The 15,915-nt window shown below is 36.9% G+C and overlaps 1 protein-coding gene across 4 annotated transcripts; it reads right to left on the bottom strand.

Annotated features, from left to right (window-relative positions):
• Window positions 1-1,755: 1,755 nt before the first annotated feature.
• Window positions 1,756-15,143, bottom strand: LOC112511206 (4-alpha-glucanotransferase, chloroplastic/amyloplastic). 4 transcript variants are annotated; one of them, XM_025116738.1, is made up of 17 exons: window positions 14,764-15,143; window positions 12,924-12,986; window positions 11,816-11,904; window positions 11,666-11,726; window positions 10,928-11,006; window positions 9,872-10,008; window positions 9,597-9,755; window positions 9,423-9,499; window positions 8,467-8,606; window positions 7,579-7,610; window positions 7,423-7,497; window positions 6,331-6,403; window positions 6,151-6,239; window positions 5,598-5,642; window positions 5,359-5,511; window positions 3,490-3,605; window positions 1,756-1,865 (listed from the first exon to the last, which is right to left on the bottom strand). In XM_025116738.1, exons 1-16 carry the CDS (start codon window positions 15,118-15,120, stop codon window positions 3,501-3,503), a joined length of 1,734 nt encoding a protein of 577 aa, XP_024972506.1. In that variant the 5' UTR covers window positions 15,121-15,143; the 3' UTR covers window positions 1,756-1,865; window positions 3,490-3,500. The 4 variants fall into 4 exon arrangements, with proteins under 4 accessions (XP_024972506.1, XP_024972515.1, XP_024972498.1 ...); XM_025116747.1 differs by lacking the exon at window positions 1,756-1,865 and adding an exon at window positions 3,189-3,223; XM_025116730.1 differs by lacking the exon at window positions 1,756-1,865 and having other exon boundaries at window positions 3,327-3,605.
• Between the last annotated feature and the right edge of the window lie 772 nt (window positions 15,144-15,915).

The raw sequence follows: 15,915 nt of genomic DNA, 5'->3' as shown, positions 1-15,915 counted from the left end.
TTCAAATTTATATTTCATTCAAAAATAAAAATATTATCGCTTTCTCAAAACCATATAAAATCGTATTATATCGATAGAGACAAATAATAAAAAATAAATATTAAAATTAAGATTTATCTTGCTGCATTATACGAGTATCCCTTATAATTTATTTAAAAGATATATGTTTATGTCATTAAAATTTTATTGATCAAAGAGATAACCAAGTTTCAAAACAAAAGTTAAGTAAGAGACCAAACATGTAACAAAAATGAAAGGTATTTTAAGAGACTAAATTTGTTGTAATAATAAAAATTATTTTAAGGAATTAAATCTGTTATAAAATAAAAAGTAATTTAAGAGACCAAATCCGTTATTGAAATTGGAAGTGAAGGATAGGAGGAGGAATAGACAAAATTGTCACTTACTAACAGAAACTTAATTGATTATATGAGCATTTATCGTTAATAATTATTTTTAGAGACCTTATTTGTAGAACGAATTCGGTCCCTCAAAATACCTTTCATATTTATTACATATTTGGTCAAAAACATCAATTATTTGCAAAAGAACAAAAATCAACAAGGAAAAATATAAAAAGAACGTCTAGGGTATTACAATCACGATTTGCTATAATTATAGGGTCATCACGGATGTGGTTCAAGAAAATAATCAGAGAATTACTAAGAGCTTGCATAATAATACACAACATGATTGTGGAAGATGAACGTGACACATATATTTGTCATTTGATTTCAAATATGATGCTAATTCTAGTATATTTATGCCTCAAGTTTCTCGAAATCATCTTCCCGAGTACGAGAATTATCTTCAAAGTCATGCAATACGTAACAGGTTTCACAACAATCAATTGCAAGAAGACTTGGTTGAAGAGATTCGGATCCAATTTGAGGAAGAGAAAAACAATGATTAATGTAATATCCTATTTTTATCTATATGTAATCGTTTTAGTTTAATAAATGTTGTATTATGATATAATTTAATACGATATTTATTAAATTAAAATAATGAATTATAAGAAACATAATTTTTTCGCTTTACAACAGAACCATAAGGCCACCGTCACTTTATCCTTCAATGTAGATCTGTCCATGCTTGTACCCATAGTAACATATAATTGCTACAAGGACGATTCTTTTCTTGGCACACACCATCCTCGTACAATATCACATGTACCGGTTGTCTGTTTTAGATGTTCTTATGTTCTTGTAAAATGATATCGTTCTCATTTGAACCTTTTGAAATTGTGTGACGATGATGATGCATCTTTATGTTGGGATTTCTAAATTTGTTGGTAAAAATTCACCTCCTTTTCTCGACATCGTGAAAGGGAAAAAGACGGCCTTTTCTACTTTACAATCATCTTTGCATGTCTTTCCAAGCCAAAAAACCCTTTAGGGTGCGTTTGGTTTGTAGGAATGGAATGAAATTGGAGGGATTTGGATTTAAAATTCATTCCAATCTTGTGTTTGGTTTGTAGGATTGGTATGATTTAAAATCTTGGGATTCATTTACAATCCCGTGACCGATGGATTTTAGAATCCTTTGGAAGCACATGGTTTTTTAAAAATCGATTCCCGTGGGATTTGTCTTGCCCTAGCTCACGTCTCCATTTCTCCTCCATTTTCATCGCTCACCGTCTCCTCCAGCCTCCTCCATCGCCGTCTCCGTCGATTGAGCACACTGTGGTCGTCTCCGGCTCCGTCGCTTTCTCCCACCGTGGTCGTCTCCCTCTCCGTCGCTTTCTCGCACCGTGGGCGTCTCCTACTCCGTCGCTTTCTCCCACCGTGGTCGTCTCCATCTCCGTCGCTTTCTCCCATGGTGGTCGTCTCCATCGCCGAACCTTTTTCCATTCTCATCGATTTCTGCTTATCGAAGACAGGTAGGATTTACTGTTTCCGATTTCTACTTACTTCGATTTCTATTACGACTTCACAATACGATTTATGTTTCGATTTGTACTTCGATTTCTGCATATTCTGTTCCGATTTGTACTTCGATTTCTGCATATTCTGTTCCGATTTGTACTTACAATTTTTGCATCAATAGAACTTCATGTCATAGCTACACAAATAATTATTTAATAACAGCCTCAACAAATTAGAATTCTACAAATAAATATGCATTTTGGATGAAAAAGTTTGATTGTTAAGAGGTTGTTTTGAGAAAATGAAAGAGATTTGGTGACTAAAATAATTACAAAAGAAAAAAAAAACTCAATTCAAATCCTACAAACCAAACATGATTTATAAAGGAATAGATTTCAAATCCAATCCAAATCCTGCAAACCAAATACAGGAATGGATTTTAAATCCAATCCAATCCAAATCCAAATCTCTCCTGCAAATCCAAATCCCTCAGAAACATTCCTGCAAACCAAACGCACCCTATAGGTTTTTAACGATTGAATTGCTGCTAAAAATGGTCTCTAAGGGGCCATTTACTGAATGTTTATCCAATAACCACTTATCAGGTCACTTACCTTATCAGATTAACATGGCAATGACCAAGAATATTACCCGGTAAGACAATGGCAAGGATCGAGAGTTTTACCCGGTAAATCGCTGCATAGGATGTCGTTTTCATGGACTAGAATCTTATCCGCTAAGGTAAGTAAATGTTTAGACCAAACCCAAAAACCCTTGGCCAAAATTGATCAAGATTCTAGACCCAACCAACTAGTAAGAAATACCAAAAGACTTCGACCACATAAATTGGTTCTAAGATGTTACTTATAGAAGCGATATGACAAAAGCAATGATCATCCGCTTAGGCCGTGTCCACGACACTCATGGCGACTACACACAGCTCATAACCATGAAATGGCTAAAGAAATAGGGGACAAAATAGGAAAATGACAAGTGACTAAGCAGATTGAAAACTTAAAACACTTGCCGTAGTAGCAAAACGAGGAAACTAGTGAGGAATGGATGGTATGTGTGTTTGGTATGCGGGACGGGATGGGACAAAAACTTATCGTCTTACGTTTGGCCCGAGATTAGACCGGGAAATGACATGACCTGAGTGGGTAAAAAATGCATTTTTTTTCTGTCCCACCAAAATTATTGCAACGAAAATAAGGGGATGGGACAAAATTGATAAATTTGGTAAAATGACCCATGTCAAATTAAAATCCTAAAACTTTCTACAATTCTTTCACCCACCTACCTCACTCTCCCCCGTCAAGTCTCTTCCTGTCTGCGTACCAAACGCACCTAGAGAACTGGAACCGACAAAGTTGAGTAAGGGAAAATGTATAGGGTTTTCATTATCTAAAGACTATATGCATAGGATTGCAACGATTATTACGACCACTGGATCCCTCCCACGGAAAATTACATATTTTCGTTTAAGACCATTTACAGTGTCTGCTACGGAGCAGAATAAGATTCACGAATGCTAGTTCTCCAACAAGGATGCAAACGATAAATGGCACATATGAAGAAATATTTTGAAAAATATTATTGGATCAAGGTACAGATATCAAACCTGAAAAGTAATCATAGTCGCCCATACATGGAAAGCATGTCCCTTAGCTTCTTTGCTTCAGGCTCCATGCTCGAAAAGCTCATGGAATTCGGTATCCTCCAACTCCAATTTCCAGACTGTATTCAGAAAAAAAAAATCTTATCAACTGCAAAACGTGTTCAAGATACAGGTGGCAGACAGGGACGGCTAGAAAAGCTAGCAAATTTCGTCAAATAAATGAAGGAGAAAGACCAAAAGAAGTTTTGGATCTACAAGGTAGACACGAAAAAACCAACCATACAGAAAACAGAACAAAAACACATTATATTCACTGATGTATTTACAGCGAATGAGAGACTGCAATCTGTAAGCATATAAACCAGCTTCCGTGTTAATGAAATTCGTCGATTGAGCAAGAAATCACAAATACCAAGGCATATGACATCTCGGCATGCACAACACCAGCAACATCGAGCCCAGTCTCCTAGGAGGTCAACTGGTCAAGGGTTCAAACCTCACCACAGGTGAAGAATGTGCATGAGCATTTACTGTATATATATATTATATCCTTAAAAATCAATATCCAGAAGCCCTTTGAGACACCTGACCGACCACAATGGTAACATCAGCCGCAGTGCTCGCTACCAAGGGTGGCATTTTCTTATATGGAGTAAACCAGTTGGAAATTCAGAATTCATGACAACTGGCATGTTCATGATGTTTGTGATTGGTTATTTTGACCTCAATTTAATACTCACTGATTTTATTAAACATGGATCTATTCTATAGCATGTTACAAAAATAAAACCAATAAAATTGTGTTCCATTGCCATATTTTATGAGATATACATTCTCTCGGTAGAAATCCAACCTACAGTCTAAGCAGGTCATTATTTGATCGGCATATAACATGTGAAACCAACAATAACTCGGTGTGTTGCCTACACCTGTCAGTAACAGAACTGTTTGACAAGTAGTTCACCATTCTCCTTATGGCTCACATTGTTTGACATCGCGCGGTTCTAGATGGAATCTCATACAACAACTGAAGACATTAACTTAAGGTTGTCTATGCAAGGATGTTAATTGATGAACTTCAATTTCAAGTGCTGCATTATATTTGTACATATATGATTCTAAGGTTACTTCCATTTTTATAAGAAAGCTTACGCTACATTCCTAGGTGACAAGAGACATAAAGACCTTAGCAACCACGTGTTCCCCTTTTTAGGTCTATAATCCGGCTGTCTCAAGTTGCTAAGACTGGTCCTGGTCTACTGGGTTGTTTCATCTACCACCATGACTTTCTTCAATTTAAACCTCAGAAAATACGTCACAAATGCTGGGTAATGGTTTCATCATCTGGGTACCATTTCAGATTATGGTGAGAGGTCTTCTACTGGTTCAGAAAAAAATTCAGCAGTTATATGTATTTTGTCATTGGGAAAAGAAAGGATCAGTGGTATAGAGGCTGCTCTGATACCACGAAGTTTTTGGAAAATGAATATCTGGCTACTCACTAAATTATTCTGACAATATGCATCAGATTTTATAGCAGAAAACTCCTAGCAGAAAGCAGACATTTAAGAATAGAAGAAAAAAAAAGAAATTAACATTGTAAACAGAGCTAGAAATAATGACCTAATCCACAGATGGAAAAAATAAGTATGGAAGGGAAATTTGGAAAGCGGATATTTCGGAGATCAGTTTCCAAATAATCAGGATTCTCGCATTCCAACAAGTACACATGCCATGGCGAAGACTAGACTATCAAATTCAGAGCTAAGAGTTGTAGGTATCCCATGGTGACCCAACAATCATGATCAATAACACGAGACTTGGCAACACAGATGGGTTTCCTTTGCAAAAAATGAGTTCAGAACTTATTACCTGTGTTGCTGGAATATTCATTCTAGCAGAACTCCCCAGCCCAAGGATATCCTGCATAGGTATGATTGAAGTTTGGGCTACTGAAGAGAGGGCAGCTCGGATTAGAGCCCATGAGATATCATCATCCGCAGAAATTGACAGATAGTTAAGCACCTGAGATAAACAAGAGTCATCGAGTCCATACGCATAATTTTCTTAACAAAGATAATGAGAAGATTGTAGCATAAAGGAATACTCACATTGCATTGTTCTTCTTGCTGCAGGACATCCCACCAACCGCGTATCTATAGCAAACCAAATGCAATTGTCAACAAACTGTTTGGAGAGTGATGCTGTTGGGTGTTGTAATCATTAACTTTCCGGTGATAAATCATTTGTTTTGATATGATTTTATGAAGATATGATGCACTTTTGGTATGTGATGATTTACAAAAATCTATTCTGATCTTGATCTTGAGTAGTTGAGTTTTTAAGGGAACCGATATTCTCCTGATCCCTTGATATTAGGATCTAGTTAGTTTAGGAAACTGAATCCCTGAAGTTTAGGAATTTGTTGTTTTTTATATTTTGCCTATACTCTGCCATAAATATATTGCAACCTGATGTACAACAATGCCATGAATGAAAAAATCCCATGTAATTCTACAGAGCTCAACTAATTTCCAGCTCAAAAGGTTTGTTCAACTGAACAAACTGCCAACCACTTTTGACCTCCTTGTTTTTATATGCAACTTATTCTCAGAAAGACAAATCCACCGAGTGGTATAACGATCCAGGGGATAGAGAGCTCACTGTGTCATTATCATGAGTTCCAGTATATACGACTTGATTTTGCTCATGATTATGAGGCAAATGAGGGTTTGCTGAATCACTTCCAAAACCTTTTCATACAAACATTGGAAGAGATTAGTTTCTGAGAGTTCTAACCTTGGGCTTCAAACAGAATCAACACAATAAGAAGCAATCTAATACCAAACTGGAGAACAGCCATTCCAGGTGCCCCAATGGATTTCCTAAGCTGGACTACATCCTCAGTTATAACTCCCTGTCATGCAGAGATAGAGAAAGAGATAATAGAGTATCCATTTATAGATTTAACAATTTCTATATGAGAATAGACCTTCAGAATCGTCTAAAGTATACATATTTACTACCACCTCAGTTATCCATTGTGTATATATCTTGTTTTACAAATAAGCATTATATTACCACCTCATATTTCCATGAGGCAATTGGATGGAAATCTAACATAAGTGTTCTAATTGATATGGTTGTGATAGTTTACTCAAGCAATTGATAGATTTCTTTTATCTGCGTGTAAAAGTAAAAACTCCTTGAAAGTTCAATGATGACTTCATCTATGTCTCCTCTCGAAATTATAATAAGCAGAAAGAATTTACATATTCATCTTTCCTATCCACAACACCACTTATAGTTATTATTGTTATCAAATTTGAATAAAGTCATATAACTATCATTGATAAGCTCTATCATTTCTAAAGTTAAATCAGGATTGTGGAACAAAACAGAAGATACAGTACAACTGTACTATATGACAYTTCATCCATTGATCAGAACCAAGGGAAAATTGAGATATAACACAGATCAAGCAGATATAAGCTCTAATGCCAAGTTACTTCATGATAGATTCTTAGAAGTTTCTGTTGCATTTCTGATAGATAGGGCTTTTTTGTCTGTTTCAATTATTGACCCACAAACCCATCTTCTACATTATTTGTGAAGGGTCCTTAAATCTCCACACTTTCTGACAACTAAAAGATAGCCTACAACAAATACATAGTATTGTGGATGAATAAATTAAAGGCTTCCAAGAAAGTTGTAAAAATAGGAAATGTTSAACTACTTTATCACTCTACTGGGTGTTTCTCTGATTAATTACATCATCTTCATGTGAGCTATTGGTCTCTAAGATATAGATGAGGGGTAAGAGGAGATAGGAGAGAGAGAATTGTATCTAGGCAGCTCCGAGAAAGTAAAATGGTTGCAACAGAGAATTTTAGAAAGCATTTGAATGTATTCTGTAATTCTATTTGTAAAGCATACCAAGTCTTCTGCTATGATATTGATCTTCCCAACAGCTCTAAAGATGGCATTAAATAAAGAACTTCCAGGTCCCACCTACTATCAACAAAAATATAATCACTTACAGAGCATATATGAGAAGTTTCAAGTACTCTTGTATATCAGAAGGGATCTGACCTTCCATCTACCCAAAGTGGCAATTTTTGCTTCTGCAAGCGAAAACTTTAGTATTATAACATAGATCAAATGAAACACGATTCCTTCAATCCACATCATTTGTCCCTTTAAAATGGCATTGGGATAAACAAATTAACTTTCAGCCAGAAATACTCTCGTATCAGAAGTCTATCATTAATAAATGGCCTTCAGGCATATCACAGTTAGTACGTTTAGGTTGTCTCTTTTTTCCAATGAAATTAATTTAAACCTATCAACAAAGATGCTTTTATCTTTTTAGAGCCCAGTAATCACCGTATGTGGGGTAGCACTGTAGTTATGAGGGAAACTTGTGTGCAAATTAGGATTTGATCATTTAATTTGAAGTCCTGAAGAACAAAAGGTGCACACTTGATTCAGGACAGAAGCGAACAAATGATTACATACAGAATTCACCAACATGCAAGACCTGCTATAATTAACAAGCCACAGTGCACAATGGGGGGGGCCACCAACCAACCAGTATGTACACAAGATTAGTGTAGCACAAATGCTAATATTGAGCTTCATTGCGGCCACACAATGATGAAGAAGGTCAGCACAGAACTGGTTCAGGAGAAGTTGAGACAACAGTGCTTGAAATGGTTTGGTCATCTCAGATGAAGATTGGATGCACCAGTTAGGAGAGGATACTTTACCCAGGAGGTCCTTAAAAGAGTAAGAGGGAGGCTAAGGCTGACATCTGAAGCAGCTCATCGTAAGGAATGGGTGGAAGGATGTTATTCATGTCATGGATCCCTAGGGGTGTTTAGCTCTTATGATTTATAATATCTATGGGTTTCAATGTTAGTTTAACCCAAGTCAGTTCGAGAAAATTGGTATTTTCTTGTCATCATATACAGAACTTACCAGAAGGAACGGCCCAAAAGCCAGAAAATCCCCTGAAGTGATCTATCCTGAACTCATCGAATAGATCCTGTGCACGTTGTAACCGACGTACCCACCAGGAAAATTGATCTTCTTCCATTGCTTTCCAGTCATACAGTGGGCTTACATGTAAAAGAAAATGTTATTCACTATAAAGTACACATAAATATCCATACAAGTCACTAAGTTGAATGTTGTCCAGCATGCAAGTCAACACATAGTATTGGTAAAAGTAAATCTGGGTATAGAACTCATGAAGTAATGAGTAGTGAAGATGAAAAGGCAAAAATGTTCTATGTTCTTATGCTTGAAAAAATTAATTTCATACAATATTACTTTGAGAGAAATGTAAATAGAGGGTTGATTAGATATTCTACTTGAACTTGGCATTACTAAGCTTCTATGACATCAGTTTAAATGAAAGCATAAGGCTCAGAGATCCAGATAAAACACTAACAGTAGGCCCTCTGTGATGCAGTGTCCTATGTGTCATCCACTGAGTGGGTGAAAGAGTTTTCATTGACACAAGCTCCTAGTGGAGAAACCTCCCTTCAATGTCTCCTGAAATGTGTTTTATGCCCTGCTCAGGTTTCAGTCTACCCCTACAATAACTGATCTTTGTAGCATGTTCTATTGTTCTATACCCTGCAAATGTTTCTGTCTAAAATTGCCAAAGGTACCGTCCTCTTTCCAAAATTAAGGTTTCTGTGTGCCTAACAATTACTAGTTCAGGATTTGGCATGTGCACAGCAAAAAAAAATGACTCTTCTCCACTTATGCAGAACGGTTATGTGCCAAAACCAAAGTATATCAGGCATTTTGAGTCCCTTTTAAGCAATTACAGTTTATTAAATTTTCGTAGAAGTCCATTCTGACATATTTTTTTGCAAGGAGCAACTGCTATTAATAGACAATGGTAACTCGGCTAAAGTATAAACCTGTCCCAGAGTTGACCAGTTTCACTAAATGCATCAGGCGGAACGCCACTAACCAAAAGCGGAAACCCTTTCCTGTTCTGCCAGACAAGTAGATGGTTAGAAACTGAGACTGAAGCTGAACATCAAAGGCGCACCTTACATAATGCATATCACCCTCAAATATTATTTACTCACAAGCAAAAAGGATTTCTTGTTGGCCCAAACATCTGCACTGTGATAACCAACATAGATGGGCATGTCTCCCATTATGCTTACCCCTTTCATCCGAGCATAATGACAAACTCTTTTCCACTGCCTTTGAAATAAGAACTGCTGTGCAACAAAAATGTCGATCTGGGTATGGAAAGCCGAAAATGGTCAGAAATCAGGTGATCTAGATAAAATCACATATGCAGACTGGAAGTATAATCATCATGGATAAAGAATTGTCAAAGGGGCAGACATCTTACAAAATCCTTTTTACTTTGGTAAATATCTTCTAATGCAGCAAGATGACGATTCTTTAAAGGTTCGGGCCAATCATACCAATTATATGTATTATAACAGTCATCAATAGCAGCAAAATACGCTGCATCTTGAAGCCAACCTATCATATCATCAAAAGAACCCAGTACCATTTTCAATCCACAAACATAAGTTTCCTAACAATCTCAGGGGGACAATAAAGAATTTACAATATGAAAAAGCGTACACATTATATTCAAGACTTCCTAATATTAGTGCTGGGTAACAATTGCAACCAAAATTCAAACAAGTATGATCATGCATTTAACACAAAAGATCCTTTCAGATAACTAGTAGAAATAAAAATAGAACAATGCACCAAATAGTTCTTATGAATCTATTGATGATTTACATATTTTACATATCACATGTCAGAAGTGCATTATGAATTACAAGGTGAAATAAGCCATCCCTAGAACTCCTCACCTACATGAAAACCAATAACTTCAATCATAACTGAAGAAATACAGAAGAAACTAAAATAGTCATAACTGAAAAACAAAGTTGGTTAATAGTAAGATAATGGATATTTTTAGTTTGAATAAACTAAAGGCATGCAATGTTTATATTTCTGCAGTGTAAAACTGAGATTCACGCATTTTCAGCTCAATAAAAAATCATTATTCCAAAGGTACATCCCTTTCCAAATCCGACACAACAGAAAGACACTTAACACTCTTTGATGAAATAGTTGACTTTTTGTTCTCAGAGATTTTGATTTTACCAGTATTTTAACTCGTCCTGGAGAGGTGGGTGTTCCCTTGTTTGAAAGTAATTTAGTGCCCACAATTGCAAATAAAACTATACAACGTTTACTTTCAAGTTATTTTAGTAACTTGAACTACTGTGAGAAAAAAGGCCAGAAGAGCACCACATGCAGAATAAATATGTCAAGGGAGACACACAAAACCAAGCTACAACTAGGTTAATCCTTGATAAAATCGAATAACAGAATAGCTTAAAGAAAGTAAGTTAGAAAGAGAGCGCCAAGGATATCTTACTTGCAACATCAGGATCTTTACGGAACTCTTCCAGCTGACATTTGAGATCCCCCTCACTTGAAATGAGCCTTTTTGCAGCCTAAGCCGAAATGAAGGTTGAACATCAAATTTCACTTGGCTATACAGAGTTCCGGTAGAGGACAATTGTTTAGACCCAAAGTGGCCATATTAAATAGCATATATTTGTGTGTGGTTTTTTTTTTCTTTTCTTCTTTTTTTTTTGTGGGGGGAGAGGGGGGGGGTTAATGTCCTTGATGCTTGCCAACTAAATCCCCAAATATATGCTTCCGAAAAGGATCCTAGGCAAAAATATTAACCAGTCCAAGGTGCAACCCCATGAGCCAAAAAAATCGGAGCTTATGAAGCACACCCAAAGGGATCATGATTTACCTACAATCTACTCCAGATAAAAGCATGTCTTACCAATTGGTCCACCTCCATTACAGTATGTTGCATTAATATTTGTAGGGAGGGTCCTCATGGCCACATTTTCTGTCATACAAATGAAGGATTTGTGGTGCATTGACTTATGAAACTAAGGATTTGCATTGACATCATAAACAGAATGGATAAGAGACTAATGGAGATCCTTAGAGATGAAGATCAACTGTGCAAGAACACTAATTTTACCTTAGATACAGATGTAGAATCAACCATTACTATAGTTCAACTTTACCCAGGAACTTCAAGCAAAGTCCAAATTACATGTAACAAACTGTTTTTCTCTTACTAGTTTACCTTGGCTATCAAAGGATCCTTCAGGTCAGCAACAGTTTCGTAATTTACACGATCTGTATCCCTGCAGAAATGTTACAGTGATGAAGGAATATACATTCCTGACAGTAATATATAGCAATTATATTCACTTCATTAATCATTGATTCTTACAGTGGTTCAGGGAGCTCTTCCTTCATCAGTAAACCATCTTTCACAAGATCATCCAAGGATATAAGAAGCGTGTTACCACAATTTGCATCCTGGAAGTGAGCATTGGGAACATCTTTCACTATTCTATTAAAAACAAAGTCATTAAACTTTAGATGCATAATGAAACTCTATCAAGTATCAGGTATACCCCTGTGAGAATCTGAGATCATGTGTAAACAAGGAATAGTAGTAAGACCAGGAATTTGATACTTAGAATTGTCCTGTACAGTTGAGAAATTAATAATGTACTACCTGATGTTTTTAGACCAGCCATATAATTATGAACGCATATTAGAAAAAAGATAAAGATAAGCTCAAGGTGAGCCCTCAAAGTATCTGCAGCTACAAATGGAGAAAGACAAATTGAAGAAATTGGACAGAAATAAGCTTCCTAGCCCATATTTGCAGTCATGCAAACTGTCTATTTGAAACCATGCATAGCCCATTATCCTCTAGCTAGCTTTATGTATATACTTCTTGTTTACTAGGGTCTCTGTTTACATTTCATTTGAACATAAGAAATTAAGGAACAGCTTAGTCACATTAAACAAAACAATATTCCCTTCTGATTTATGACCTGCTTGGTGCACCAGATTTAGCAGAGCCTGTTCCCAATGGACGTGTTCCTTAGGCATATGAGTTGGCATTAATCCTCATAAAATCTTAGATCCAATCAATCTTCATGAAGAATCAAGGATCAAAATTACTTACTATCCTGTAACTCAGAGAAAAACATGGTACTTTATCAGACATAATGACCGTTAACAATTTCTTTCTCGGTGACCCTGATTCTCTTTTCTTTTCTTTGATTTCCTTCTAGTTCCTCCTTTATAAATCCCTTAAAAAGAGATGGGTAATTCCCGTGTTATAGTGTTTATAATGAATAAACAATAATAGTTTTTTATAACTACTTAAAAGGAAGAGCTCCATTAGCATATCTCTTCATGCAGTAGTTACAATCAGTCCCTACATTACATACGTTTAACACTGTTATTTTTGTATGTGCTTGTTTCTGGCTGATATATCATTTCTTGATAAAAGTTCCATGATTAAAAGTTTACTTTATCACCTGGCCAGAGTATGGTGATCCCTCCTCATTTGCCTTCCTACCTGGTGGAACAAGTGGGAGAACCTGCATAAACACAAAGAAACAGTTCAGACTCACATATACCTGAACAGATTCTGTCTGAATGGAAGATCAGAACATTTTCTTGTAGTGACATAATAGTTCGAGAGAACAACTGCAATTGGATAATCAGTGAAAAAAGACCAAGAAATGGTAAAACATAAACATAGCATTCAAATGTCTAGTAATGAAAAGATCTATAGTGTAAACCAAAAGAACACGGTACATACTACATCCCACTCAGAGGTAGGGTCTGGAGGGGTGGGATGTACACAAACCTTCTCCTCTACCAAGAGGGAAGGGAGGTTGTTTCCATGAAGGCCTCCAGCTTGCAAAAAAGTGTTCGCTAAAAGGTTTTGGGGAAGACCAGAGTGCTTCAGAATGTTTGTCAAAAAGTTCGAAGAACTTGAAGAGTAGAGAAGAACGCAAGACCAATTTGGTAAATTATGAATAGTTTTTGAAGAAGACTAAGACTAGAAGACGTTAAGGAAAAGGTACACAAGTACGTATAGTAAAACGTAGGAAAAGTGTGAAAAACTTAGCATCCCTCTATCTATCGTAGACGCAAGTAACCTATCTCTCGGTTTTCTAACCCTCCCCTGTCCACCCTATAGCTCTCCATAACCTCCCGCCCATGTTGGCTACAGGTCTTGCACATGATCTGCTATCATGGTCCAGCATCTCCTCAAACTCATATCAGAGGTCATATCTTCTGAAATCTAAAGCCGCCATGTCCATCCTCAACTGCCCATCTCATGTCCTACTCGGTCTGTCCCTCCTCACCCCCTCGAGTGTCACGCTTTCTATCATTATCCTCGGTGTTGTCATCTATCTCCTGCAAACGTGTCCAAACAACCTCATATTCCCTCCCTTGATAAGCACAATCCTGAACTCTGTTTGAAAGACCTTGTTCAGTATCCTATCCAACATGGTGAGGCGTCCATCTAAACATCCTCATTTTTACAACTTCCAACTTGCTCTCATGGGCCTTCCTTGTCGTCCAACCCTCCCACACATACAACATAGTTGGTGATGGCTACCCTGTAGAATTTCCCCTTCAGGACCTTGTTGTCACACAGCAATCCCGTAACAGCCCTCCATTTTAACCACCTCATACTTATGTGATGTGTTACATCACCCTCGACCCTCCTTCCTTCTGAATCATGGAGCATAGGACGCCATATGCAAAACTTGCATCCCTTGTAGGACGACGGCAAAGATTTATCAATTTTAAAGGAAATGACACTTAGCTCTTTTCAAGAAAGGCCAGATACAATACAACACTTTTGAGTTGCATTCTAAAAACAATTCAACGACACCTGTGATAACTTTTCTTGCCGTGGTTATGTACTTTTGGTAAATGGTTTATTTTCCTTTTCTTCTCCAATTCAGTTTCATTTACTTTTATATATACTCTCTCGATCACATGCAGCAAGAATCAATTCTACAAAATTATCTTCATTTCTCTAGGCAAAGTGGATGGTATATTGTACAACCAAAACAAAACACACCCTTCAAAACTACATTATAGTTTTAGATGCCAAACCTCGTATCATAAACTTCAAATTCATATGGATTTCTTAAATTCCAACACCTACATCATTGTCCTAAAACTGAACTTAGATAAATTAATTTCTTCTCGAAGCATTCAACATCAGTATCAGTTTAGAAGAGGCGTCACAAGTTTTACAGCCATGGTCAAAGTTGTTATCTTAGTTATAAAATCAACCGCTACAAAATAACTTCAATTCTGAAAATACAAGTCATGCAGCAAAATTTAGACCTGCCAAAGTGAGCAACCAGCTTCATGAAGCCAATCAATGAAACGGAAAGCCTGATCACCAAGGTCCCCAATGCCGTAGGGCCCAGGAAAAGACGTCGGGTGAAGAAGCACTCCGGCTCTTCGCTTATCACCGGGATCAACTTTCGGAAGCCAGTCCGCGTAGTCAGCCGGCAAGTCCTCGCCGACAGCGTATGCGTCAACCGACATAGTGGCCGTGACGGTCTGACTACGAATGTGCCTAGTTATGATTGTTTTCTGTGGAAAACGAATTGAATATAAGGAATTGGAGGTAACAGAGTTGGTCAGTTTTGGATGAGAGGGGAAGAGAGGCAATGACGAGACAGAATGAACCGCCATTGTTGATCTGGAGATACAAGTTTAGAGTGGAATTGTTGTTATCTGGGAAAGATTGGGGTAGCTTGAGGTGTGGTTGATTACATGGGGGAGTGGGTTTAGGCCGGGAGCATGTGGAGTTCACATGAAAATGCGAAATTCAGCCGATATTGAATCAACCGCTACAAAATAACTTTTGGTGAATGACATTTTTTTATTTCATTTCGATTTTTATTTACTAGTTGTGTACCCGCGCAATGCAGCGGGATGTAAAATTCGAATAAATGTAAATGAAAAGTTGCATGATATCCCTCAGGACAACATCATGTAAAGTTGGTTCCGAGTAAACTTTCCTTAGAGTGTTACCTTGATGGAGTGAAGAAAACTCATCTGATTTTGGATGATCAACTACACAGTAGAAAGAGCAAGAGCGAGCAATATTCTCACTAACGAATGATATTAACCAAAAGAAGTTGATTGCTTGAATGATTATACCAGGCCATGGAGAGGTATAAGTCAAAACATGCATTATGTTACCCCATTTGCAAAAGTTTTAAAATGTTGTTCTACGACATCATACCATTCAACACTCTCATCGTYGTGTACAACATGCATCAAAATAAAAATCGATATAAACACCATAGACATCTATTAGTCTTGAGGTAATCCTTTGCAATTGAATTACACAATCTTTGAATCATATACCTCAATTAAATCAAGTCTCTTGTTATTCAAGTGCAGTCTAATGCTTGTTTCGAGATGTATAAATTGATTATATGGTCTTGGAAAGTGAAAGATGTCGTTGCACAGAAAAAACAC

This window comes from Cynara cardunculus (genome assembly GCF_001531365.2).
Source record: "Cynara cardunculus var. scolymus isolate 2C chromosome LG 1, CcrdV1, whole genome shotgun sequence".
In the NCBI taxonomy this organism is placed as follows: domain Eukaryota; kingdom Viridiplantae; phylum Streptophyta; class Magnoliopsida; order Asterales; family Asteraceae; genus Cynara; species Cynara cardunculus.
This window is presented reverse-complemented; position numbering and strand designations above follow the sequence as displayed.